Source organism: Cyrtonyx montezumae, unplaced genomic scaffold, assembly GCF_038088225.1.
Source record: "Cyrtonyx montezumae isolate F1298 unplaced genomic scaffold, pur_monq_1.0 scaffold_24, whole genome shotgun sequence".
NCBI classification, from domain to species: Eukaryota; Metazoa; Chordata; class Aves; order Galliformes; family Odontophoridae; genus Cyrtonyx; species Cyrtonyx montezumae.
Window position 1 is genome coordinate 3,494,003 of NW_027071981.1, and position 27,048 is coordinate 3,521,050.

The 27,048-nt window shown below is 49.1% G+C and overlaps 3 protein-coding genes across 4 annotated transcripts in view; 1 reads left to right on the plus strand and 2 right to left on the minus strand.

Annotated features, from left to right (window-relative positions):
* The window catches only part of RALGAPA2 (Ral GTPase activating protein catalytic subunit alpha 2), a 110,098-nt gene extending 102,470 nt beyond the window's left edge, over positions 1 to 7,628 (plus strand). Inside the window, exons 38-40 of one of the 2 annotated variants that reach the window (XM_065739492.1) lie at positions 28 to 149; positions 5,649 to 5,688; positions 7,602 to 7,628. In XM_065739492.1, coding sequence (XP_065595564.1) covers positions 28 to 149; positions 5,649 to 5,653 — 127 coding nt within the window. In that variant the 3' untranslated portion in view covers positions 5,654 to 5,688; positions 7,602 to 7,628. Of the gene's footprint in view, positions 1 to 27; positions 1,839 to 5,648; positions 5,689 to 7,601 lie in introns of those variants that run through there. The other variant, XM_065739491.1, reaches the window with a different exon arrangement.
* Positions 7,629 to 11,161: 3,533 nt separating this feature from the next.
* The window catches only part of CFAP61 (cilia and flagella associated protein 61), an 85,011-nt gene continuing 69,124 nt past the window's right edge, over positions 11,162 to 27,048 (minus strand). The window contains exons 21-26 of the mRNA XM_065739498.1: positions 26,338 to 26,665; positions 25,564 to 25,655; positions 23,324 to 23,529; positions 14,198 to 14,288; positions 13,763 to 13,883; positions 11,162 to 11,312 (exon numbers count right to left, since the gene is read on the minus strand). Coding sequence (XP_065595570.1) covers positions 11,287 to 11,312; positions 13,763 to 13,883; positions 14,198 to 14,288; positions 23,324 to 23,529; positions 25,564 to 25,655; positions 26,338 to 26,665 — 864 coding nt within the window. The 3' untranslated portion in view covers positions 11,162 to 11,286. The remainder of the gene's footprint in view (positions 11,313 to 13,762; positions 13,884 to 14,197; positions 14,289 to 23,323; positions 23,530 to 25,563; positions 25,656 to 26,337; positions 26,666 to 27,048) is intronic.
* On the minus strand, positions 11,667 to 12,964 carry INSM1 (INSM transcriptional repressor 1). The gene is given in 3 exon segments (XM_065739380.1): positions 11,667 to 12,872; positions 12,874 to 12,916; positions 12,918 to 12,964. Coding segments are annotated over 3 exon segments (1,275 nt in total). The 3' UTR covers positions 11,667 to 11,687.

Consider the following 27,048-nt stretch of genomic DNA (forward strand, 5'->3'; position numbering starts at 1 on the left):
CACAGTTCCTTAACCTGGCTGTTGCAGCTACGAGGAAAGAGCTCTGTATCTTGAAGCAATAATCCAGAACCACAAAGAAGTAATGACATTTGAGGATTTTGCCGCTCAGGTCTTTTCTCCCTCTCCCAGCTACTCCCTCGGTGGAACTGGTGAGTCTCTGCACGTTATTCTTCTCTTTTGCACTAAGAAGCACTTGAGCAGCAGATGTACACCTGTTTTTTGTAGATAAATGCTTGCAAATTTAAGAAGACCATTCTTCCCATGAATCAACTAATGAATATCAAAAGGAATGATGACATTCATTTTAATTTGTTTTGCATCGGAGCTATTCACTCTGTTCCTTTCTTCAGCTATCCTGTTAACCCTCGAATCTAGCAAGGTTAATGAACTTTCTCTCAGTAATGTGCTCCGGTTCATTCAGGAGTGCGAGTTTCTTGCTGAGCTGGGAATATGCTGTTCAAAAGCTTTGCCTGAATCAGTGCTTAGTTATCAAAAAATAGTTCCTCGCAGTAGAAGCCGTTGCTACTCATGCTAAATGGGGATTACGCTGCCGAGATACCGGGGTCAGGGATTAATGAAAAAGAAATGTAAGAATGGTGTTCCGTTGGAAAATCATAGCCGTGTGCGGTACGCTAGCGTTGCCCTTAAATACATCCAAGCAAATTGCAGGCTTTCTTCCAGCACCTGGCCTGGAACCTGTTCACTTCTTTTATTTTAACATCTTGGGTACGGATAATTCTGCATGTGTGTGTATACACACCTCTCTGCTGGCCCCTGTTCATCAGCCCCATTGGAAGGGGAACATTTAATGCCTAACTGTGAATTTATTCCCTGTGCGCCCCGTTGAGGTTTTAATTTAGGTCCAAACTTTAAATAAACGTGTCTTCAAAGGAAACACTGGTTCCGAAACACAGATTTCCAGTGCCCTCAAGATTTGTTTTTCCCACCTCAAGAAGTTCATGGTCACTGCACGTTAGATTCCTTAATCCGCTTTTTACACTCCTTGGGTGAAACTGGCACTTGCTAATTATTTCCCACTGCACTTTTGGGTCGTTTAATAGATTATTTCAGACGGGTACATATGTTGAAGGACATCTGCTCTATTTCTCTCTCGCCTGACTTGTTAGCAAATATCTTCCATCTAAACTGAGAAATTGAAGGAAGAAATTAGATTTCCTAAAATAAATCAGTTACAAATAAAATCAGCCGCGCATCATTGTTTAACATTACTGGCTCCAATCCGTGCGTTTTCAGAGCTTTGTTGGGAGATAAGAGGTATATGCATGTCCTTGCATTGGTCGCCAGTAGCAGCAGGCAGAAGGCTTTGGAGATAAGCAAGCTGGCAGAAGTAAAGGGGAGCCAGTGCTATTTACATAATCGCGCCTCTGCTTCCTGGAGAGGCGTCAAGAAACACAGGAATGGCCTCTATTGATCTTTGTTGAACTGGAATACTAAACAACATTAGAAAAGCTTATAACTTAAAGCTTTGATTAATGTTTTCTACATTAAAAAGTGGAACAGCTGTGAATTAAATTCTTTTATACACTCTGCCAAAAGTCTGAGACAAAAAGAAATTATCAATTTCAATAGAAATGTAGATTCCGTGCCCAGTGTTGTTAGCACTTTGAATCATTTGTCTGTTGACGCGTCGGAAAAAGAAGTAGAAATGTCGGTATATTTTAGATGTGTTGCTCTGTGTGCGATTGTATTTGTTTCTCACTTTCTCCTGCAGCACACAGGGATCTTTTCTCTGATGAAATTTAGGCAAGGACAGATTCATTTGGTAACGCAGCAGTCACGCTTTCTGAATTAGGCGATATATCTCGTATGCAAAATTACTTAAGATGTAACTAGATCTGTTAGGTAATGAGAACTTGAACATGAGATTAAGATTTCGTGAGGGTATGTTTTTTTTAAAGCATGAGACCTGCCACTGTCAGGTCCTGATGTTCAGGCTTCAGATGTTAGGATTTCCCTCCCGCTGGAGAAGCCAGAGTTTGGTTGTGATTTCTGGGCTCAAAACCTGGTCCTGGGTTATCGGTAATAATTCCTTCTCAGCCAGCAATGGGCAGGCTGGAGCCAGGGTCTGGGTGGGAAGCTTCGCACAGCAACTTAGTGTTCCACTCTTATGGGCTCTGTGAGTGATGGTGGGGCAAGAGTGAGTCCAGAATAGCTTGTGTGAAAATAAAGGCTTCCTAATGGGAAGAGTCCTGGCAAGGATGTGAGTCCATGCCTCGGGGTGCACTCTCTTTGAAGGAATCTGCCCAAGTTGTCTACTCGTTTGCATGCGTATTTAGTTGAGTGCTGCAAAGAGTCGTGTCCATAGCCAAATCAGCCTGGAGGCAGAAGAGCACCCCATGGGCAGGGCACCCAGCTGGGCATGTGGGTGCTAGCAAATGTACCACCAGCATCCAGAGGTGGGTAACCTGTAACCTGCTGAGCCTCACCGTGGCCCCGGTACTCTCAGACCGGGTAACACCTGAGAATAGCTCCCCAGAAGCACAACAGAATACCGAGTGCTTTCTGCTCTGTTTTCTGCTCTGAGCTCCACACACAAGGCTGACAGTGTCTAGCGGAGGACAAGGCATGCTTTGGTCTTTCCTCAAACCACAGTATCTTTTCTTGGATGCAGAAGCAAGGCAGGTGAAGTTTGGATCCATTTGCAGCCGACTCTTCACTCCTGTGAGGGATCAGACAGGGCAGCAAAGCGGCTCGGGGACGTGGGGTGGGATGTCCAAGGGGAATCACGGTGCTGAAGAGGAAGAAGTGGATGGTGGAGGAGTCTGTGTGGAGCTGACGCAGGGCTGGGTTTCTCTCTTTTTTCCCAGCTGAAACCTGCCAGTTTTTAAACTTTTCACGTCGATTTTAAGGTTATTTCTCCTCGGATCTCATTCTGAGTGCCACTTCTTTCTAATCCTGCCACCTCTGCCCGTACTCCCAAATGATAAAAAGGGTCAGTGAGTACACGGTTATTAAAATTAAGATTGGTTTAAGCAGATAATACAGTACAAGAAGGAAACCAAAGCGATGATGTGAATTGAACACGTAGAATGCCACATTGTAGTTTTTGTAGTGCTCCTTGGCTGAGCTGTTCTTAACGTTTTCTGAGGCTGTCCCTAGGGATGCGTCCCCTAGATTCAGATGGGACACAGGCTTCTCAAAACACGCCTTTGCTTTGCCTCCTGTATCACAAGTAATCCTGCAGGTGCTTGGCTGTACGCAGAAAAATAGTCCAATTGACCTTGTTTGCCGTTTTCAGGAACAGAGCTCTCCCTCTACGTATCACAGATACCCCTGCCCGCCTTGAATGCTGCAAATGCAGGCTGGTGGGCAGAACGGACGTCCCTGAACTCATTTAGGGGATGTGCAGATTAGGAACAAAAGATGAGAATACAGTCCTTTGTTGTTAAACTGGTACATTACATGCTGTATTTTAATTAGGCTGGGTATGAGAGGCAGCCCAGGAAATCCTCAGTAATCCAACACTATTGAATTATTCTTATCCTTTCCCTCTGCAGATTTCTCTCCTTTTAAAAGATGGGTTTTTAAGCTGCTATCTTTTTCTGTTCTTGCTCCCTCAGCCAAAAAAAAAAGGAAAACTGTTATTCAACAAAACGCTGCGTACGCTGCAAAGAAGAATAAAAACGAAACAGGTGCAAACAGATACAAAAGCGTTCCAACTTCAATTACCTCCGGTGGCTAAAAAGCACTGGGTTTGTTCATTCGAGACCGGGATCCAGAACTGCATTAACTCTTAGCAAATGGAAATAGTTGGACGTTCTGGAAAGGAAAAGAAATAGCCCCGTGACCGGAGGAACCCCTGCACGTAGCACTGTTACGCTTGCAGGGCCAGATTTTTCCTTTGGAGAGAACCTCCAGCCCCGCTTCTCAGCACCGTGGGCTTGCAGTTGGTGCTTCAAAGGGTTAATTGAAATGGGCACACTTGACTGCTGAGAGGACTGATCTAATCACTGCCATATCCAAGTGCATCTGTTCACCATGAGGTCATTCTTGTGCATGCTAATGATTTGGAAAATAAAGCATAACGCTTGACGTTATCAGAAAGGATATAGTGTAAATCTTTACTTTTTTAGTCGCTAATCACTATTGTGGAGCAAAACAGCAGGCGAAAGAATCTCGGATTATCGCTTCCCATTTCAGGGTTTGGGGGTTTTTTTAAGCATCATTTTCAGAGGAGCGTCAGGAAGCCTGCGCTGGAAAACTCTGACATGTGGTATCTGTTGATAAATGGCTCCTTTAATGAATATTATAGCATTGCCCAGGAGCAACACTTGAGTCGAGGAACTGTAGATGTTTTGAGCATTGCCCAGTTTTAAAGCCTTAGGAGCGGCGTGTGCTTATTTACACAGAACTGAGATGTTGCAGCTTTGCTGTCGAGGTGATGCATGCTTCCCTTTTGTCTCCAGGCTCCTATGTGCACAACGTTTGTGCAGAAAACAAGTATACAACAAAATAAAACGATTTGTTTCCCACTATGAGCAGCAGGAATATTTCAGTTGTGGTCGGAAAACACCTTTTTGACAGAGGCAAAAGATAAACTGAGAGGCAGCAGGTGACTCTGAGCACATAACCAGTTACGTACTTGGGTTCTTTCTGAGGCTCGTTGGGCAGTGGTTCGGTTTGGCTTTGCTCTTCTTTCATTTTGCCTGAAGATCTGTAGGATGTCGAGACAGTTTTGCCTACTGAGCAGAATAAAAGTCTCTCTGGGTTCTCTGTAGTATTTGTGCACGATGTTAGGGAAGCTGGACAGAGCTGAGTTCTTTGGAAATGCACATTCCAACAGCTGCCTGGAACTGAGCAGAAGGGGCATGGCTGAAATCAAGGTGTCACAGAGGATGCTGGGATCCTGAGATTTTGCCTCCCATCTCCTCCGGGCGCAGACTTTTCGTTTCATGATTGGGATTGTACCGTTCCCTGCTTGGCCGCTTGGAAACGGATTGCTGTGTGCACCAACAGAATCTGTTGCACACATATTGCACTCCCTCTGTCCTTCTCTTGTGCTGACACCCTGGCTGCAGGGCAGGGGAACTCCTGCAGCCTCAGCACACTGCTGCCGCTCCCGTGGTGGCTCACACCCTCTGTTTTGCAGCACCTGAACTGTGTGTCTGTTGGCAGAGAGGTGTTTTGGGGGATCCTCGTGAAAGAGAAATCCTGTCTGGTGATGGTCTGTCTCTGCAGAGGCATCCCATCACCCTTCTGTGTGCATGGTGTGCGTGTGCAGGCACAGGGCTGCCTGCAGGATGGCTTTGTGCATAGAATTTAACTTCTCACTTGTGTGTCAGTGACATGTATGTTGTTCACGCCCCAAGTTTTTAATCTAGCCACAGTGTAATAGTTCAGCTCTCTGAGAAGCCTCAGATCTTACCTGGTTTGGGCTATCATCTGCTAGCAGTGTTGTTGAAATAAGAGGAGGCTGAATGCCCGGGCTTCCACATCTGCACGTATGGCAGAAGCTGAAGAGGACTCATTTTGGCCACCATTTCCTCCCTGTAGTTGACCAGCAGCACATCTCAGTCACCCCCTGTCCCCAGGTCCCTGTTGTGCTCCCTGGGTCAGTTCCTGGGCTCTGTGCGTGCAGCGGGTGCACTGCTCCTCTATTGATACCATTTTGTGTTCTCTCCCTTTAGATTAGAGTATGTAACAGTCTCGTTATGGTAATTGCCACAGGTAAGAGCGATGCTTCCCGCAGGCCTCTCGTCGCGCTCCATCACTAATGCTCTCCTCCTCCTCTCCTCCTCTCTTCCTCCCCCTCTTCATGCTCTGCCATTGGCTTCAGGCTTTGTCTCTGCCCCTCACTGAGGCTGCCCGCTGCCTGCTGCCCGTGTGCAGGGCTGCACATCTCGCCTGGCCCCTCCTGCTTTGCAGCCCCCCCGCTTGCTTGAGTCATGACCCACCTGTGAGCCAAAAGCAAATCCATTTTATTTAGCAGTGCAGGGCTGCCGCTTGCTTCCTACAGATTTCATACTGCCTGTGCACCCTGTGGAACAAACGCAGCCTCAGAAGTGCCAAAACAAAAGGTGAATCCTCCAAAAAGGCCCTGAGCAGCGATGGGGCTCCTGCGCTGCACTCCCTCTCCCTCCAAACAAACTTGCAGGCTTCCCCTGTGAGGAGGCGAAGCAATTAGAGTTCATGCCAGACGGCTTGCAAGTGGAATTATAATATTTGTATGAAAGCCTTTATCTTTTGTGGTTAACTCTCGCTCACTCTGCAGCTGCTGTCTCCCTATCAATCACGGCCGAGGCCGCGCGCGCAGCCCAGGGCTCGCCGGGGGAAGGCTGGGACTGCAGGAATGCGCGGGGCTGCGGGTTGTGGGATGGACGTGGGGCTGTGGGCCGTGGGGATGGGAGCACCTGACCCGCACCCTGCCCGCAGCCTTTCACTCACGGCGAGGCATTGTGGGGAGCTGGCATGAATATTGCTCGAGCTTGTCCTTTTGGGGGCAACTGTATTATTTGGACCATCTGCCGTGCTGCTTGACTGCAGGAATGTAAAGTGTGGCACCTCCCTCGCACCCCCTCCTCCCCGCGCGCTGTGAACAGCACCGCAGGATTTCTTTTGAATCCTAAACTGACAGCTCTGCATTTTTCACAGAAGATGCCTTTGCACATTAGGTCATGTTTTTCACCTTGTTTTCCTTTTTTAACGCGGTATTTCAGTCAGTTGTCTCGAAATACACGTCAGGGATGGAAAGGTTCCCTTCGAAATGCCAGCAACGCCAGGCTGTAAACCAGCCGTGGGATTTCAGAGGAGCAGGGTGGGCTTCGGACCTCGGCGTTCCGGGATTCAGCGCCGACTGGCCAAAATACCCACAGTCAGCTAGAGCAGGGCCCCGAGCTTTATCCTTCTAGTAAGGAAGCAAAACAAGGTGCAGAGTATGCTGGATGAACGCCGTTGAGTTTCCAAGTCCTGAGTAGTCCTGAGATTTGTGCAGGTTGTCCCACTGCTTCCAGCGCAGCTGGGAGCAGGCAGCCAGAAAGCACAGCCCACAGCTGAGCTGGAAATAGGTTTGTGCTGCAACGCACATCCATCAGAGCGCAGAGGTGCTCGGCTGCAGCCATGAGTTGTGCTCAGAGCCCTGCTCCAGGCTTGCACCAGGACACAGTGCCTCCACCTCCAGCAATAAACACACGGAGACTTAGTTACAAGACTTAAAAATACTGCATCCCGGGGGAGCTCATGAAATAACACTGACACCGAGAAACACCTTGGGATGCGTGGAAACCCCAGCAGCAAGAGCAGCACTGTGTTGCAGCATGTGTCGGTATTCCCCGTGCGCGTCTGCACCTGAGCCAGGCAGGAGCTGCTCACACTCTGCAGCTTTATTCACTGCCCCGTAGTGTAATAGCTGTCCCCTCAGCCATTCTGTTCAGACAAGCCATTAGCCCCGACCTGTCTCCATAACCACCCCCAGGGAGGTGCTGAACGAGGAAGCCTATGAGCACAGTGCTTGAGCACTGCTCCTGAGTACAGTCCCGATGGGCACCCGGTGTCCACGTGGCAGTAGTTTGAAAGACCTGAGCTGGCAGAGCGGCTGCTGGGATGTGCTCAGACCTCCTTCCCCTGCCCGCTGTCTTTTCCAGGCTGCCTCACCGCCAGCACCATCCCCGCAGGAGCAGAGCCAGCAGAGCTGACCTCACAGCTGCACGGCGCCGGGAGCAGAGCCTGTGCGAGGCTGCACCGCTCCGCCAGCGTGCTCAGCAAGGCTCCCAGCTGACACCCCTCGCGCACTCCTAGCCCTGCTCCTCGCCTGAAGAACCCTCCCTGTGGGATGGGCGCTGGTTGGAGGGGACGGCAGCAAGCACTTCTCCCCAACACCACCCGAGGACACGAAGCTGCACTGATGGCCGCTGCCTCACATCGTTTCAGAGCACTGGTATCAGTCATTCCGTCCAATGAATTGTGAACTGGGGAGCTGTGACGAAGCGGGACAGAGCTTTCCAATGATGAGGCACATGCTGAATGTCCTCCTCCGAAGCGTGGGAGACCGACTGGGTGCTTCTCAGCGGCTGTTCCACCTCTGCTCCCATCCCATTTTCAGCAGTCATCCGAGGCAGTTGTTGCGCACGTAGCAAAGTAGTGACAATCAGAGAGGCCATTTATCTGAAATTCAGGAGGGTGCTGCCAGTCTCACAAAACAGCAGCACCTGCACTGAAACTGCTCCGTTTAATCACGCTATCTTGTTCAGGGTCATCCATCCCTGCGCTGAGGACAGGCTGGGCTCCCCTCCATGCTGCTCTAGCAGTGCAGGGTGAGCCGTGAGCCGTCCCCTGGCTTTGGAGAGGAGCCCCCTTCCCCAGCCCTCCCCTCAGGACTGCTTCATCCTTCACAGCAATGCTTGCGGTGGAGAAGAACCCGTCCACCTTTCTTTTGGAAGAGTAAATGCCGCATGTGTGCCTGACTGCTTGTCACCAGAGTGTGACACTGTGGGGCAGCACGCTCCCCTCATCACCACTGGGGCCTTGTCACAGCACGGGGCAGTAATCTGCAAAGGGAACTGTCTCTGATGAGTTAGAATAAAACACACTTGAAGGCTCTTAAGGAAATGGAGCGTCCTGTTGGCACTGGGTGTATAGTGAGCAAATCTTTTCTTTGCAATGGGAGATGTGTTTCACTGCGTGTATCACAGGTTTCCAGGGGGGAGAACTTGTCACAGCTCCTGCTCTAGCTTCGGGTTTTGGTGTTTTGGACACTGGTATGGATGTTGCATCAGATACCTCCAGCCTTCCTCCTCCTCCTCAGGTCTACACTAGTGATGCTTTTGTGTTCAATTATTGACCAATTCCTCTGTTCTTGTGTGATTTTCTTTTTTTTTTTAACGCCACTCAGCCTTGAAGCGCACACCTCCGAACTCAATGTGATGTATTTCAGCGAGGGGAACTGATTCCCCGGCGAAGCAAAACCGTTGTGCTGCCCTGTTTTGCACTTAGCATGGCCACCTACTGTCACACCACCGCTCCGTGCCACCGCCGCGTGGGGCAGAGCAGTGCTGCACAGGGTCTGTTTGAGTCTATTTCCTTTTCCTCAGCGGAATACACGAGGCTGCCTTTTGATCTCCAGTCATCCAACGGTCTGAAAGCATTTCAGTTCAGAGTCAAACGAGCCTTTTCTCTTCAGAGCAATACGCATCTCTCTCTTTCAGGGAAGAATTCAGAAAAACGGTGTTTTCCTGATGTCAGAGCGTTGTTATTAAGCTGTTGTGATAACTCAGCGGCGGTGCAGTCGGTCACGGAGCCGCACCGTGTGCTGGGGGAGAACAGGGAGGGCTCTGCTGGGCTGAGCTACTGCTGAACGACACTTCTGTGCAGCTTAGAGACAGCTGACTTGGAAGATTCGCACCTCTCCCAGTGAATAAAAATTGATCACAGGAATGAGTGCTTGCCTGTTTGTGTCACGGCTGCTCACGGCCACCGCCTGAAGGAGGGGTTTTGTTTTTTGTAGGAAGGGTTGGGTTGGAAGGGGCGTCGGCGGGGTTGGAAGCATCCTCAGTGACAGCACCATTGCTGGGCTCTTCTGAAGGGGCTTGGAAGCTGCCAATAGTAATTACAGAACATTACGGAGCCCCAGAAGACATGACTTCTGTTCCACTCACTGCAGAGACGCGCGATGACAAGACTGCCCTTCCTAAACCGTGTAATGCCTCGTGGCTGGGAACTTGCATGGGCATTAGAAACAATACCTTTCTAAGGGCAATTTCCTGCTCTGCGGAGACATCACTTAAGAAAATGAAGGGGGTTTGTGCGCTCAGTCATAATTATGTCAGGGGTGCTTAGGCATTAACACCCGCTTATGCCAGCGGGAGTGATACGGGATTATTCGGCAGTGGGAAAAGCGGCTTTCAGATATCTCTTTTTTTCTCAAGTTCTCACTTAAATTGTTGTCTCTGAAATAGAGAATTCATCCAAAGGGCTCCAGAAAGAGTTTGCCCTGGCCCCATTTGCACACCATGTCCACCAGCATCACCCCATTGCTGTGCCCAGCACCATGCTGCGACCACGGGCAGGGACGGGATGGAATGTCATAGAGCGCCTCAGTTGTGTCACGATATACATCAGCTACACGTGCAAACATCATTAATCGTGTTTGCACACTGTATATACACTCTGTGCGTCATAGACAGCATATACATTGAGCAACCTCATCCAGTGGGTAGCAACCATGACCACAGCAGAGGGCTGGAACTGGATGACCCTCATGTTAACACTAACCCAGAGCCCTAATCCTAAACCTCACCCGTAGCCCTACCCCTAACTCAGGCCCACACTGTGGCACTCAGTCCTACGTTGTGTTCCCCAGTCCATGTCACGATGCCTGGTCCATGTCGTGATGCCTGCTCCCACACCACAACTCCCAACGTGCAAGGGCAGCCGTTGCAGCACTGTGGGACACTGGCACGCGAGCAGGGATGTCCACGCAGCCCGGGAGATGCTTTCCCACTCGTTTACAATCAGCGACAGCTTCTTGGTGGGTTGATGGGGAGAACAGGAAATCCGAAGGTGCAGTTCTGCTGGATGAATTTCTGGTTCCCACTTTCCCCCCCTTCAGCATCCACTGCACCCGGAGCTGCTCCCAGTGAGCCCTCCTGGCTCAACAGCCAACAGCCACGGGAAGGGCTGCTGGTCCCAGCGTGGCTAAAAGATAGGCAATGCACACAACCTCAGCTGTTCCCCCCTCGCTCCAGCAAAGCGTCAGAGCCACATTTCTCAGGACCCTGCAGGTTCCCATCATCAACCTCCCCGGATCTTTTCAGTTTGCAAACGGTCCGTTTCAGACCACTTGTTCGGCCCCAACGTGAAATCGCCTTTCAGGGTGGGATCGGCATCTTCCTATGCGCCCAAACCTGTTCTCTCCGGGCCGAGCCGGGAGCCCTCAGCAGATGGATTTGTTAGCCGACGGGAAGCTTTTGTTTGCACAGCGTCGGTCGGAGAGGAGATGGCACCGGGAAGGAAACACCTGGCGCTCCGTGGGGCCACACAGGGCAGGTGCTCGGAGGGGCACACATCGCCATGCTCCCCCACACCCCGGGATGCTCCGGTCACCTCCATCGCTCCCACCCTATATGGCTGCGCTCGGGGCGGGCAGGCAAAAGCCAGGCGTGAATTGGAAAATATTTTTATTCGAGTAGTAAATAATTATACAGTCGAAACGGTCCTATCGAAGCACTCTATAAATAGCTAAACAGGTACGAAAATAATGTGCGTAGAAAAAAGAGATTGCATCTAGGAGTGAGGGCTGTCGGCAGCGCGGGTGGGTTAAGGTCGCGTGGTTTATTTCCAGGTATAAAAGTTTAAACCTTTATAGAAAAAAAAGAAGAGAAAAAAAAAATCACAGTGAGATGGTGGGGCCGGGGGAGAGAGAGAGAGAGAGAGGGGGTGGGGGGAATAAAAAAAGCGCGTTAGAGCATCTGCGATCAAATAATATCCATCTTCATCATTAATATAAATAAATAAGGAATAAATAATAACGCGAGGACTCGACCCAACATATACAGACGGCGCGGCGCGGGCATGGCACGAGTTTTAAGGCAGTTCTACGCGTCCCGGAGCGGAGCGAAGGCGCTGCGCTGAGAGAGCCCGCTCCTCTCTCCTCTCTCCCGGAGCGGAGCGAAACCGACAGCGGACGGGGGAGGGTCGGGGGGGCGACGCGGGGCGCAGCCCGCGGCTCAGCCTCAGCAGTGCGGCCGCAGCGGCACCTGCAGCAGCACCACCTGCCTGTTCTCGGACGGGTGGCACTTGTTGATGTGCCGCGTGAGGCCGGGCGAGCTGTAGAAGGTGGCGGGGCAGTACTTGCAGGGGAAGAGCTGCGCGGCGTGCAGCAGCCGCAGGTGCCGTTCCTGGCTGCTCTTGCTGGGGAAGCTCTCCCCGCACACCGGGCACGGTCGGGGCTCGGAGGGCTCCGCCGCCGGTTCGGACCCCGGGCCGGGAGCGGCGGGGTGACCCAGCAGGTGCTTCCGCAGGTAGGCCTGCCGCCGGAACCGCCGGGCGCAGCGCGGGCACTCGAACAGCCCCTCCTCGGAGCCCGTCTCCGACGTGCCGCCGGGGCTCGGCGTGTCCCGCTCCGCCGCGGCCGCCGCCGCCGCCGCCTCCTTGGGGGGCTCGGGCGCTTCGGGGCCGCTCTTGGCGGGGGGACGCGGCTTGTGCCAGCGGCGGTGCGAGGCGAGGTTGGCGGGGCACGAGAACACCTTGTCGCACTCGGGGCAGCGGTACTCCACGCGGACGATGCGCGAGCAGCGGTGCTGCGCCAGCGCGAAGGGGTCCCCGTACTCCTCCTTGCAGAGCTGGCAGATGAACTCGCCCAGCGGCCGCGCGCATCCCCCGCGCCGCGCCGGCGCCTCCACCGGGCCCTCCTTGATGCGCAGCCCCAGCACCGGCGACGTGGTCACCTCGTCCTCGAAGGTCAGCTTGCGGATCGCCTTCGCCTTCTTGCCGGCCGCGGCTTTCTGCCGGCCGGGCTCGGCGGGACGCTTGGCGGCCGGAGCGGAGCCGCCGCCGCTGGGGTTGGGGGGCGGCCGGGCCGCCCAGAGCTTGAGCTCGGCGGGGGCGAGCAGCAGCGGGTCCATGCTGCTGGGCACGGCGGGCGCGGGGAACGACTCGGCCGAGACGGGCGAGCCCAGGCTGAAGCCGCGCTCCAGCAGCGCGTCGCGGCTGACCGGCCGCGTGGGGCTGCGCAGCGCCCGCGCGGGGCCATCGGGCGTCCCGAAGGGCACGGGAGGAGGAGGAGGCGGAGGAGGCGGCGGGGGAGGAGGGGGAGGCGGCGGCGGAGCGGCGGGCGGAGGGACGCGCACCCGGTAGGACACGGGCGTGGGCCGCCGGCTGCGCTTCACCAGGAAACCGCGGGGCATCTTCGAGCGAGCGGGCGGTCCGCGCCCGACGGCGGCGGCGAACGGCGCTCCCTCCTCCTCCTCCTGCCCGCTGCTGCCGCCGCCTTTAAGAGGGCCGGGGCCATTGTTCGGCCCGGCGGCGGCGGGCGCGGCCAATCAGCGGCGGCGGCGGGCGGGGCGGCGGCACCTGAGCCCCGCGGCCGGCACACGCCCGGTCCGCCCCCGGCACGCGTGGCCCTTTGTGTGCGCGGGGCCGCTCCGGGCGCCGACCGCGCTCTTTCTTTCCGCCGCTCGCGGAAGACCGAGGAGCGGAGGGCCGCGTTTCTCCGGGCGTCCCGAAGCGGGAGGCCGGGCCGCCACCTGTTAGCGCCGCGCCCGCTCCCCGCCTCCAGGTGCCCGGCCCGTGGTCCCCTTTGTCCCCCGGCCCCGCAGGTGGCGGCGCGGCGGGGGGGCGGCGAGCAGCAGGCGGGGGACCCCCGTCCCCTCCCCTCCCTTCTCTTCCCCTCCCCTCCCCTCCCCTCCCCTCCCCTCCCTGTCCCCCGAGGGAGGCACGCGGGCGGCACGCGCTCGGCCCCCCCCGAGCCCCCCGCGGCCGCCTTTGTGGCGGGCATTAGCATAAAGCTGCGCGGAGCCGGCACAAAGGGGCGGCGGGGTGTGTGTGTGTGTGTGGAGGGGGGGGTGGGGGGGGCTGGAAAGGGAAGGAGGGGACAAAGAGAGGGGAGGGGGGCCGGGGTCGGGAGCTCGGGGCGGGGCGGTCATTAGCATACAGCTGCGGGCACGCGCCGCCGCGCCCCACGCGCGGACCCCCCCCCCTCCACTCCCCCCTTCCCTTCCCCCCCCCCGTCCCCTTTAATCCCTCTTTCCCAATCGGGTCGGGGTGCGCGCGGCCGCCAGGCGGAGCTCGGCTCCCCATCCCCGCTCACCTGCTGAGCGGCCGCGGGCGTACATGGGCAGCTGCTCGCCGTGCCGGAGCAGGTAGCGCACGATCGGGCCTGCGAGCGGCGGAGGGACGGGGCTGCACTCGGTCTGCCGCTCCGGGGGCACCTGCGGGGAAACCGGCATCACTCGGATGTCGGAGGAAATCCCCGAGTGTCTGCGCATCCCCCCTCCCCCGACTTCCCCGGGTAATCCCCGATCTGCTTTGGGCTTGGAGCTGCACCCCCAACCCCCTTCCCGCCCCCCCCCACCCCCTTCCCGGCGAAAACGAGCGGGACCGACGCTTTGCTCGGCGGTTCCCGAGGGAAATGGCTTAACGGGAGCGTAACGCTTTAGGAGAGAGGTGGGAAAAGCAGCTCAAAGTGAACAACGCCGACAAATTGCCCGAGTGATGAGCTGCGCTCGGCGGCCGTTTCTCTCACCTGCTCCGCCAGCAGGATCTGGCGCAGCTCCTTCTTGAGGTCGATAAAGCGATCGTGATAGATGGCTGTGGACCAAGGTTCCCTGAAGTAGCTGGTTCAAAAAGAAGAAATTTAGTTATCTCGTGAACCTCTCATTAACCACTAATAAAGTATTTACCTGCTTTCTTGCCTCTATAAATTACAGTTCTGGGCCCATCAGGATCGTTTGTTCATGAAATGCCTCTCGCAACAGCATGGTCAATCAATTCTTTTAATGGATGTTCCTGATGTACAGCCAGCTCCAGTAATTACATTTAAAGTGGCTTAATTCAGAGCTGTGGCAAGACCCAGTGAAGAATCCTGATTTTATCAGAATTTAAAAGCCCGAAGACCTGTAAAGAACGGTGTCTCCATTATCTGTCCTCATTTGAGAAAAGCAGATTGCAGGATTAACTGAACTGCTGCATAAACAAATTAAATTTGTGTAGACAATGACACAAATGTTGTTCATCATTAAGGTTTCTGGATTAATAAAGGCCAGAAAAACAGGCCACCGCAGCGCTGCAATATGTCCCTCGCAGCGGTGCTGAAGCTAAGTGGAGCTTATTCTAGCACGGAGCTCGTGTGACTTTTTCTCCCGGTGACAGCGCTCACGCCGACGTTCTGCTCAGGAAAGGGGAGCAGAAAGGTTGGCGAGGACAGGGCTCGGTACGACGTCCGGCGCTGCAGGTCTGCCTTGGGGGCTTACAGGAGCTGTGGTTTATTTCTGTCGCCTCTATAATGAGAAATTGTACAGTCTTCAAGGGAACACCTGGATAAAGCATCTTGCAAGGCGATGCACGAGCTCAGCCATCTGGGCCGACCTCCTCTACGGAGCGCTGCTGTGTGCCGTCCCTTCTCCTCCTGCACATTTGGAGCTTAAAGGAAATTTGCCACCAGTTTTCAGTATTCGATGTGAATAAAACGCTGGGCAGTGCCCTGTCTGTGTTCTCCGGGCAGGCGGTGCAGAGGAGCTGCCCATCCTTCCCTTCACCTGCAGAACTGTGGCCATTCGAGGCCGTTCACAGAAGTACTTCATGGAAACCATTTTCACTCCCTTTGCTGGCTCTGCGTTTCCTCTTTCTTCCTCGTTAGAATCACCTTTCTAAAGGAACACATGGCGTTTTTTGAGAAAGCAGATCTGCATATGGCCGTTCAAGTTTTTAATAATGAAAAAAAAAAAAAGCCAAACCAACAAGTCGACTTCGGGAGGCTCGTTCTGAATTTTATTACCACTTCAGCAGCGGTCCCTCAGGGCAAGCAGTAGAAAGCTTGAAAGTATAATGCTCTTCAGTATACAAGCTGGAGCTGGCATGCTACCAACGGAGGCTCAAAGGCTCCTCAACTATCATGAGAACGGCATCTGCCACATGTGTTTGCACCGTTTAGTCTTTCAGAACTTGCCAGAGTGATCAGGCTAAATAAGTACAAGATGACAGTGTTTGCCAGGAGCGTAACGGGTTTCTAAACTTGGTCACTTCCTGATGGGGATCCCCTGCTGGCAGACTTTTGTATCGGCAGGAGGAGATCATGGGAAGGAATTTGTAAGGGGATGGGGTGAAATGCTGTCCTTTTGAAGACAATAGGTGACATCCTTTTTGTTGCTAGGAAGCTCTTCTTGCCTTTCACTGACAAACAGCGTTCAGAGTCTGTTCTGCCTCATTTGTGATGTATAGCCTCCATCAGATGAAAGGGAAGGAGAAAAATATTAGTGGCATCCTTTACAAAAGACAGGGGATCTTCCTCTCGTGAAGAGATACAGCGGAACAAAAAATGGATCAACTTGGCCATTGCTAGCAAGCAAAAATGGAGTATGCGTGGAAATGCTTTGAGTCTGAAAGCTCTATTCTCCATTTCATTTGCAGCTGCACACCTTTTGTCTCCTGGGGTTCATTCTGAAGCTGCCCCCATCCTAAGGCAGGTGCAGCAGGAATGAGGTGCGTCCTGACAGTGATGCTGGGAAGCCTGAGTGGACCACCCTGAATGGGCCAGTTGTTACGACCCAAGTAAAGGGTTAAAGTCAAGAAAAAAGGATAAATACAGGCTTTTCAATTACTTCAAGTCCCGTGATGAGAAAGTCATGGCAGAACTGCACTGATCACACTGCTGCCGTGTTTCCCAAGCTTCTTGCAAGCTGAAAATGGAGCCAAGTGAGGCTAGGAGAACTCCCACTCATTAAAGGTGTGCTCATGAAGATCGTTGCCAATTTGCTTCAGGAGACCTCGTTCCTTCTGCTTCATTTTTGGCACTGGAGGGGATGGGCTCACGTTGTGCCAGGGGAGGGTCACGTTGGGTGTTAGGAGAAATTCCTTCTCCCAAAGATGGAGCTATACGTTGCCTAACTGGTCCAGGAATCACACAGTATAATGAAGATAACATAAACGCTGCACACCTGTTTGTCCAAGCATTCTGGTTACTCCAGTGAAGTGCATCAATGTAGGGCTGGAAATTGATGAAGTGTCCTGATGTTAGTGGCTTGCAGCAGGTGCTGAGAGGCTGCTTCCCACCAAACTGCTCCTACGCTTTCTAAACTCTGTGCTCTTAGAGACAGACCTAAAAACATTGCGTTCAGCTCTGAGAGAGCATTCCTGCTGACCCTGAGGAAGGGCTTATTGCATTTTTGCACATAGGACTACCTCACGTGTAACGCATTCTGAAAAACAACTAGAAGGAAATTAAATCTGACAAATAACGCTGCATAGAATGGTGCGATTGCCTCTCTGTAATTAGTTGTTTATGACTTCAGAGTTCAGCCATTCCTAATGGCTTGTGCAATTATTAATGTGAATCAGCAGTGTTGGTGTGGTAGAATTCAGCTGACCGGCCTTCGCTTGCTGATTTGGATGTGGGGTTTCGTACTCACACAGCTGCTCCTTAGAAACTGTATTAATACATAAAAAAAGGAAAGCCACCCAAAGGGTTCTACCATTTATATTGATTTGCTATCTAAGTTCAGCTTTACCAGAGTACCTTGGGGCCAGCATTTAATTCCAGTATGAAAAATAGCTGTTAGTGCTTTGATATCCCTTCTTGTGTTCCTCTCTCCTTATGCTGTCCCTCTTTTCATGAAGAGCACGCACTTTTTCCTCTAATTAGGCTGCCAAGTGTACTGAGTAGCATTAGCCTCTCTCAGCCGTGCCCACTACCTGCCACATTTTCTCTCTGCTTGTTTTCATCCCTGCAGAAAACAAGTCTCACTGCTTGCACGATGAACAAAAGCCTAAGGTGGAATCCCTTAAATGTGACCACGGCGTGCTAATGGTATGGGATGTGGCAAACCTCAGACAGAGCTGCGTTGTAGTATTTCTCTTAATGAACAATCACTCTTCATTTTTAAAAGCCTGTTTGAAAGCCAGCCTGTGCATGGAGCACGTATTTCATGCTTAATCACCAATTGTTGCAGGCTGAGATAAACGCATATCCTGAAAAATAACACTGCAAACATCAAATGCTCTTTTTCCTATTTCTTCCGTTGCATTGCAAGGTTTATTAGGGTTGAGTCATTAAACAATCCGTGTGGCACTTCTGCTTAAGCTCTCATTAAATGCTGCTGATTAGTAAATCACTTTTAGCCTAATGTAAAGAGGACTGTGATGTGTGAACTGAACTTACGCAGAAAAAGCCAAGTGGTTTCTTTACAAGAAGTGAATGTAGTTTACCCTGCTCCTGATGTTGTTCAGCCTGTGCATTAAAAAATCCTATGGCATACAGCTACTGAAACGTGCACCGATTTACCCACTTTTGCACAGCTCCCACATGGAATTTTCCAAAGCACCTCAGTGTCTGTCAGCTTGACTCCTGTCACACATCACTGTTTGGGAGCCTTGTGTTCTGCTGCACATTAGTAAGACTTAGGTTCTGGCATCAGGATTACTATTATTTTCTTAATTAAAGAATTTAGACTGCTTAGAATGAAACTGAGCACTAATAGGGACAGGAAGTTACGCAAGATTTAAGTACTTTGGGTAATGGGTACCTCAGAAGCTTCCGGGTTATTTCTGTGCAACCTTGCAAGGCTTTTCTCCTAAAACGCTGCTTGTGGGAATGCCCAAAAGCACATCTGTCCAATCTGAGCCTTATCTTAAACGCATACTCCTCAGCTCTTAGCTGGGAAGTCTGCCTAGATATACAGCAAATTCTGAATCTCTCCAAATAGGAAGCAGGAATTGATTTAATGACTTCTCAGCGCACACTCCGAAATTATTTGGTGCCCCTTTATTCCTCTCTCAGTTAAAATGAAAACAAATACTTTGAGAATCCCTCCTCTTGTTTTCTGCTCATTTTTAAGGAATTTTAAGGATGGGTAAGGCATTGGCAACACTTCAGCACTCATCTAGAACTGTTTTACCTTTGAATCTCCAAAGCTGCATCTAGACCTGAAAGGAGGCTGTGTGAGGCGGGGTCGGCCTCTGCTCCCAGGGAACAGCCATAGGATGAGAGGGATGGCCTCACGTTGTGCCAGGGGAGGGTCACGTTGGGTGTTAGGAGCAATTCCTTATCCCAAAGAGCGGTGATGCAGTGGCACAGCTGCACAGGGAGTGCTGGGGTCACCGTCCCTGGAGGTGTACAGGAACTGTAGAGATGTAGCACTGAGGTGGGGCATGGTGGGGATGGGTTGGTAGTTGGACTGGATGGCCCTCATGGTCTTTTCCACCTTACTGATTCTATACATTAGCCAACATTTCATACCAGCAGAAGTGGATGGACACCCACACTAGACATGTTTTTGTTTTTTTTTTTCTGATCTCACTTGGACCGTCTCTCACACGGTCCCCAGTCACCATACACAGCACACCAGGGTGCTGCCGGGGGGTTCATCTGAAAGATGCTCAGCCTGTGTACGCTGAGATCGCTCTGGGATGCAAATTAAAGCAGAGTGAGTGCAGATGGCTGAAACACATTTCTGGTAAGATCTAAATATAAACGCAATATAAATAGAGCACTTCATACTCTGCGTTATATCTTACTCAAAGCACTTTGCCACATCATGCATTAGTCTATCACCATGCTTAACAATCTGTTAAATACCACAAGCGCTTAATGTACAGCAGTTTACTAACTTCAGCCTTACACAAAGAGTAGATGTGAACAGAATCAGTTGTAGAATGACAGAATGGCTTGGGCTGGAAGGGACCTCAAAGCCCACCCAGTTCCAGCCCCGTGCTGTGGGCTGGCAGCCCTGCACCAGCTCAGGCTGCCCAGGCCCCATCCAAGCTGGCCTTGAATAGCTACAAGAAAAAACTTCTGCAAAAGAGTGGCTAAGCAACACAGCACTATATAGAGCGCTTTGTAGAAAATGCTCAGCTCAATCATGCTGCCTCTCCCAGGATTATTTATGACTGCCAGCTCAAACATACGCTGTTCCCTTCAGTGCTGTGGCCTTTGCTGCACTCGCTGTCATGCAGTACTGGTGTTCCTTTCCTCATCAGCAGTGTCCCCTCCTCATTAACGAGATGTGACTGGCATTTTCTGCAGGTCATAACTACCAACAAGTTCATTCATGCAGTATTACAAAGTAAGGAAAACACTCACACCTAATTTGATAAATAGGCTACTTAAGTATTTTAGAAACCGAGTTGGACAGATTTTCATGTGTTACGTGAGCAAATTTGGCTTTCATTAATGCCAAATGAAACCTATATGAAATACTTCTATCTCATGCTAAAGGCACAGTGCCAGTGAGCATCCATTCAGTTGCCAAGAATCAGGAGCCCCCTCTCATGATCTGTTTTGTACTCCAGATGCAGGAATCTGCAGACCCATTCCACAACTTGGCAGCAGCCTTACAGGAAAATACAAATGAGTGCAACTGGACAGTTGTATTCCCTTTGGGAAGTGGTGTGGAGCACAGATGACCAAAACCAAACCCACAAGCTTGAAATTAAATAATGTTTTGGAAGTTTCTCCACACCTCCCTCTTCTACCTGCTGAAGTGTTGGTAGTGGGAAGGATTGGAAGGCTTTCAGTGAGCATCGTGCAGGGAACACTTGAATTAAACCTCCTGGAATTTACTTTCTTTTCCCATCAAGAAAAGCCTTCCCTATCACGAAAGAGCCTCGCTTTTAGGTGCTTGAATTCCATGTGAGCCTTTTCAAGGTGTGATGGTATAGGAAATCAATAAAAACTGCAGAAACTCCTTCCTGAAGTGGATTCAAAATCCAGGGAGCAACGCTGTTAAACAGGCAAGGACATAAAAGGATCGTACACAAAACTCTCAGCTTTAGAATACTGTGGCTGTGCCTGCCCTGACAGGGGCTCCTTAGCACTTCTGTGCTCAGGAACGCTGGGCTGGAGCCTTCTGGTAGTGCAGGGACAAGGGAGGAGATTTCTCTTGCTGCCCTAGGCCCCAACAACTTGCCCAACGGACCTTGGTGTCCCATAAAGCAGCCAGAGGCCGAAGTGCATCCCCTCATGATGGGGTCGGAAGAGACAGCTGCCTGACTGGTTGTGATCATCTTTGGGCTTAATGGCCTATTTCCTCAGCTGCTGTTTGCACAGCTACAGACAAAAACATCAGCTCTTAATCTCATGTTTAGCTAAGGAACAGTTTGGGCCACTCGGATACTACTCTACACGAAGCGGTGGTACCAAATGCATGGTAGAATCAGGCTGCAGGAGCTTAGCTGTAGGCAATAGCTATGTCCCTGGTAGCACATTTCTTAGCAAGCAATATTGGGGTGACGGGGGGTAGCAGTAGCCTCACAGATTACAGGGTCTGGCATGGGATGGGTTTGGGGGAGTGTCACCTCAGGACTCCTCCATCAGGGGGAACAGAGGAGTGATCTCCATTGTTCATTGGGTTGTGGGGCAAGTCCTGCAGCTTTTAATGGTGTTGAACTCCCACTGAAATCAATGGAACGTTTTTCTCAGCACAAGGAAATGTTATTTCTCTCATTATTACCATTAGCAGCAGTTTAAGGCACGCGTCCGGAAGGGGTTGCTCCTTGAAGTTAGCTGAATCTTGAAGGCCTGTTGTTAATGCTAATTTGAAAATGGCAACTGGCCCATTATGGTCAGGAAATCCGGTATCATGGGGTTAAACTTCAGCCTTTATACCCAACACAAATCAGTGAGGAAATTCATTGCTAGGCACAGTTTCTAATTATTTAAAAGACAATTTGCATGCTACACAGAAATAAATTGGCTCCCAGGTGACAGCTGTTGCACAGTGTCTTTCCCAAAATACAGGCATAAAGATGGGAAGAGGAAACGAATGGTTCAAACTGGCAAGTTCATAAGCTTCACTAACAAACTGCAACGCCTTCACAGTCCACGCACTCTTTTTTTACTTCATTAAGGGCACTTTGTATCTTGCTAGAAAACACTGCAAGTTCAAGTGTAATGTGTAGTAGTGTAAAATGTTGTTTGGGATTTGGTTTTAGTTTATTTCCTCCAAAGAGAGAGATTCTGCCTTTGCATCACGTTTGCACTCACACAGTGATGTAAGATCATTACAGACCGTGGGAATATCATCACTCAAAATGGTTTTCCTTCTTTTTATCGCATGCAGAGAAATCACTGAATCCATTTTACTGTTCCATGCCAAAGGAAGACCGGACATGGCTTTCCAGAAAGCATCAATTCTAAATTGATTCTAAATCTCTGACAGCATTTGTGGTTCATTTTAAATATTAGGTCACAGATGTGCTTACATATTGTAATAGCATGAGAAAGACTGATACCTTGCCACAACCTGAATACTGAGTTTCTTCCAGTGCTCAGAATATATTAGCTGATCAGCACCAGCTGTGGCAAGAAAATTATCTGCCATCTTAACCCATATGTCATACAATTGTGTCACCTCCCTTCAGATTCCATTTAACACCTACTGACAGTAATGCTGTTTATGTGAACTTTGTGTTTGCTGGGTGCCATTCCTCTCCTGTAAAACAAAGTCAACATTTTCTGTAAATCAGTGTGCCTCTCAGCAGAGGCATATTGGATCTCCTGAAGTGAAATCTGTAAAGAAGCATTCTTGTCCAAGAAAATTTTAAACCCCATAAGTAAGTTTGCATTCATCCCATCTTCCTATACAAGATGAGGGATAAAAGGAAATGAGGAAATACAAAACATTGCTAATGAAGAGAGATGGCAGGGATAGGGCTGTAGAATTCTCATCAGCTCGCCCAGACCCGGTGACGTACCACGTCCCTTTCAGGGGAGCTCGCCCTTTGAGCTGACAGCTGATACCACTGTTCTCAGCACACAGCATACAAACCAATCCTTTGTCATTAAGTGAAAGGCTTGATAGGATTCCCTCCCTCCCCCTGTTTCAGCAGACATTCTCATTTCTCTGTCCTTAGCCACATACAATGCCTTATCCATATTCTGGCAGAGCTTTTTGACACTGAACCAGCAGAAGGGCAAAACCTAGAGAAAGAGGCATGGGAATTTTGAGGCTCCTAACTCACTGTCTCAGGATGCCAGGTTCTTCATTCCTACAGAGGCATGGAACTATCAGCACCATCAGTCTAACTTAAAACCTTCTCGGGAGTTTCATATCGATCTACAAATGTCCACATTTTTTTGGATTAGCAGATTGCCGTGATCAAGCAATTTGTTTTTTCTTGGACCACAACACATCCTTTGCATCGTAACTAAACATTATCTAAATAATATTGTTCAATCTGAACATTTTAGTGCCTTTCTTCACATCACTTATAACCATATCAAGCCTACAGACCTTTGAGGCGGCTTTCCGTCAGTTTTGTATCATAATGAAAATTTCCCGTTTGGTTTTGTCTCTCTAAAGCAGTTTATGGAAGTGCAGTGCTTCACTTTGCTATTTGTGACAATTCATGCTCCCGAGTCAACACTCGTGAGGACTTTTTTTCAAATGAAAATCAGAATAAGATGCATCAGCAAGTTTTCTACCACCTATTTCAATTACACGCTTAAAGAATTCTATCACATCTCAGAGACACAGTTCTTTCTGTGGAAGGTCTTCAGGACTTGCATCACCACTGAGAATTTCACCGAATAATTGAAAAGATTTTTTAAAATCTCTCTTGCTTTCTAAGGGAAAATAGCGAGAAGATAAGGATGTAGTCCTAAAAGGAAACTATAACTCATCTAGGAATTTTAGGCACCGTGCTAAATTCATCTTACCTGTAAAGGTCTGTAATCTGCCCTTCTCTCCAGCGATAATGAAGGTCATTAAGAAGACGCTCATGCTGCCCATACAAGCAGATATAGTTGGAAGCAGGAAAGGGCTCCTTTGAAAAGCAGGTGATGCTGTCTACCATACTGTATTTGTTGATGTGCATTCGGAAATAATTCCCATCTCTTGCTTTTCCAGTTACAATCTCTGTTCCCTGGAACAAGAAATAGAAGGAAAGCTGGAGAGATGGCACAACGGCCAGGACCAGCCAGAGTTTTCCATCTGATTTTTTCCATTTCTCAAAATCCACAGAGCATTTAAATCAAGAATATCCGTTCCTTGTAACACAGTCTACACCACAAAGTGCCATGCTTTGGACACAAAAGGCTTTCTGTATGGCTTAGACTTTGGTTAACTGCATAGAAACTGTGAAGCATACAACTGAGAGGACAGCACAGGCTTTGGCTGCCCATGCCTGTGGCATATGAGGCACCTAAGGGTATCTGGCACATTCAAACCACACTGGCAGTTGTGACACAGGACACATAAGACTTGTGACCTTATGGAGCAGCAGCTTGAGGTTAGGAGGGATAACACTAGATGCCTCTGTTAACAGCTGAGTGAAACCCTGCTCATCTTCATTTATTACATGGTGTCTGTATGATTGCATACACATGACATACCATAACTTAGTATAAGATACCATCCTAATGAGCAAAGAACATACTTCTATGCTCTCTCCATATTATATATCCATATATATGTGTGTACACGAGCAGTATATGTGCAGAGTGGCATTGAGTGAAAGTTTATGGGCATGGTGGTGATGGGTTGATGGTTGGACTAGATGATCTTAGAGGTCTTTTCCAACCTTAGTGATTCTGTGATATTATCCATAAAAGAATAATATTGTTGGATGCTTATGCTCAAATGGTAGCATTTAGTTTCAGCTAGTTGAATCAATTACTAAATAAAAGACAAAAATACAAAAATGTGTCTCAAACGAAACATTGCAGTGGGATAATCAAATAGCTTGAAGCTATTTTCTAATGCTGTATTCATGTTTCAGTTTTATACGTCTTTAAAACCTGTTGCTAGGCTGCAGTAACCTTTGTTTATTTCCGTATCTCTCAGCCAATCCATTTCACAAGCTTCTCGTACTACTTTCCTAGGGAATTATTTTAGGATCTACATGGAGGAGTAGCTTTAAAGGCATTCCACTTTCAGACAACAGGAAATCGAAGGTAGAGAAAAAGAATTCTTAGCACATTCTTGCAGTTTGGTGTGACAAAATCAATTTTTTCCTAATAGTTCTCTTTGGCTCCTAGTATGAGCTGCTTTGGACAGCTCATCCTGGATCTGAAGAGCTGGAAAACAAAGTGAGCCATGCTTTGATCTCCACACCCCCCAGTCACCCAAAAGCATGGATTTCTTTATAAAATATTTCATTCCACAGACCACTGCTATCTAAGTTTTAAAATGAACATCAACATAGTCACTCTCTACTATCTACTAGAATGGCCTTGGTTTGGAAACCCCTGAGGAAAACGGTATAATCTATCTGAAATGGAAGCTTGACTAGGTGCATGGCCCTTCCTGGTTTTAAAACATACAAATACAGACTTCCTGTTTCATAAGTAGATTCCCCAGTAAGAGAAGCATCTCTGCATTTGTGTCACAGGAGAATCTTCTGTGTAACTTAAGTATGTCGAGTGCTTCCCTCTTTTATGTTCAGAGACCGAAGACTCTCACTGTAGCACTGACTGTTTTCTGGCAACAAAGTACAAAACATCCCTTCTGGAAATTATTCTTTTCCTACTCATCTAGAAATCAGCAGAATTCTACTCGTGTTTCATCATCTGTCTGCATTCATGGCACCTTATTGCAGGGAGCCATCTGATAAAGATGTCAAGGAGCTGAGCTGCAGTGCCACCTCAGATCTATTGACCAGATAATCATATTCTGTGCTTAAAACATTTACACTGAAATCAAAAGCCTTTACATTGAAATAGATTAATAATTAAATTAAATGATCACAGATCGTGGTTTGTTCCATTACAGATTTTACTGATGACTCCCAGCTCCAGAAGGTCTCTAAATGCATACTTAAACCCATCCTCACTCTATTTATTTATTTTTAATATACGTGGCACTTTAAGCGTGGTACCTCATGCATGTTCCTGAATAGGAGCATTTTTCCAGCTGAGGCAAAAAAAAAAAGGGGGGAAAGGTAAATAACAGAACTTACATGATCAGACAGTGCAAGCACTAAGTCCAAGCGGATGGGGACTTCTGGTCTGGAAATGTGCAAGTAATTATAACCTCTGGGAAGAACACCTCCTGCCATAAATGAAAAGATGAAGTTCACTCAATTGTAAACAAAACCAAAGTGTTTCTCACCCTCCACCCTCTGCATGTGTATTTTAACTAAGTGGCTAAAGAGGAAAAATTGTTTTGCGGCTTCACAATCTGCTCTGCCACAGATATTGGTGCACCGGCCATACCTTGAAAAGTTCTCATCACAACTGCAATATAAATGAAAGCATAAATTTGTGTGCTATTAGAAAAAAAACCTTCAGCATAAGTTTTTTGGTTTTTGTTCTTCTCCTCAACTCCTAGACAAGACTATGGAGCTAAAGACAAGTGAAGAATGATGAGTGTTAGGGTATATTTAATATACAACTCTTGTAAATAATTCATCCCACCCGAGATACCTCTCAGTAGACAGCAGCAGTCATTTTTCTGGGATGCTACCGTTCCCCTCACTTGAAAATAGAAGTAGTCTACCATAAATTAGGCAAAGCTTTTAAATATCTTGAGCTAGGTGATGACAAGGAGAAATGGATCCTTCCATGAATGCAGGCAGAATCGTTCCCTGATGTCACTGCTGCACAAACTATACAGGGAGCTTTGATGACTTCACTGCCATTAGGTGGCTACTGAAGTGGGCCAGCCTGCACTATATAACAGCAAAAAGACCAAAGAGAGTACGAGAGTATGACTAACCTCCACTTTCACATACCTTGAATTTTACACCCCTTATACATGGGGATGAGGCTATCTGTGCCTTCTGGTGGCTTCGAAAAGGGCTTGGGGGTTGGATCAAAGAGACTCAGCATAGATGCAGCAAGTTCAAAGCCAATCTCCTTTGAATTGAAGTTGCTGTGAGTCCATTCATTTGCATAATATTTCCTGGAGTACTTTGTTAAAGGACCTGCAGCCCTGATACTGACATCATTAGTGCGGAATTCAGTATCAATCACAAGCCTTCCATCAAAAACAAGGCAAGCATCATTAATTGCCTTAAAGGTTTCATAATCCACTCTCTTGGAGGCAAAGCTGAAAAATGCCTAAGAAGAATTGTAAGCAAGCACAGGTTATTAAGCAGTAGTTACCAACCAATTTCATAAATAAAAACCTCTGCTTCGTTCTGAATGTTATTTATTTTAGAAAACAAGAACATGAAATGCAGTATGATTTTATATAGACAGATAAATCCTTCTGATCCAATATTTATAGCTACTAGAATGAAAGCTATAAATATTGGATTAGAAGGGGAGAATTGCTAAACCAGACTCATTTACTTCTGTTAAGTAGATGAATTTTATTGAAAAAACTCTGATATTACCCATGTCAAATAGCCTGAGTGGATGTGCACATTTTCTGCATTAGTATACAAAATAGATCTGAATTCTTTATAAAGTTGTTTTTCTTCTTTCAGATGCTGAAGCTA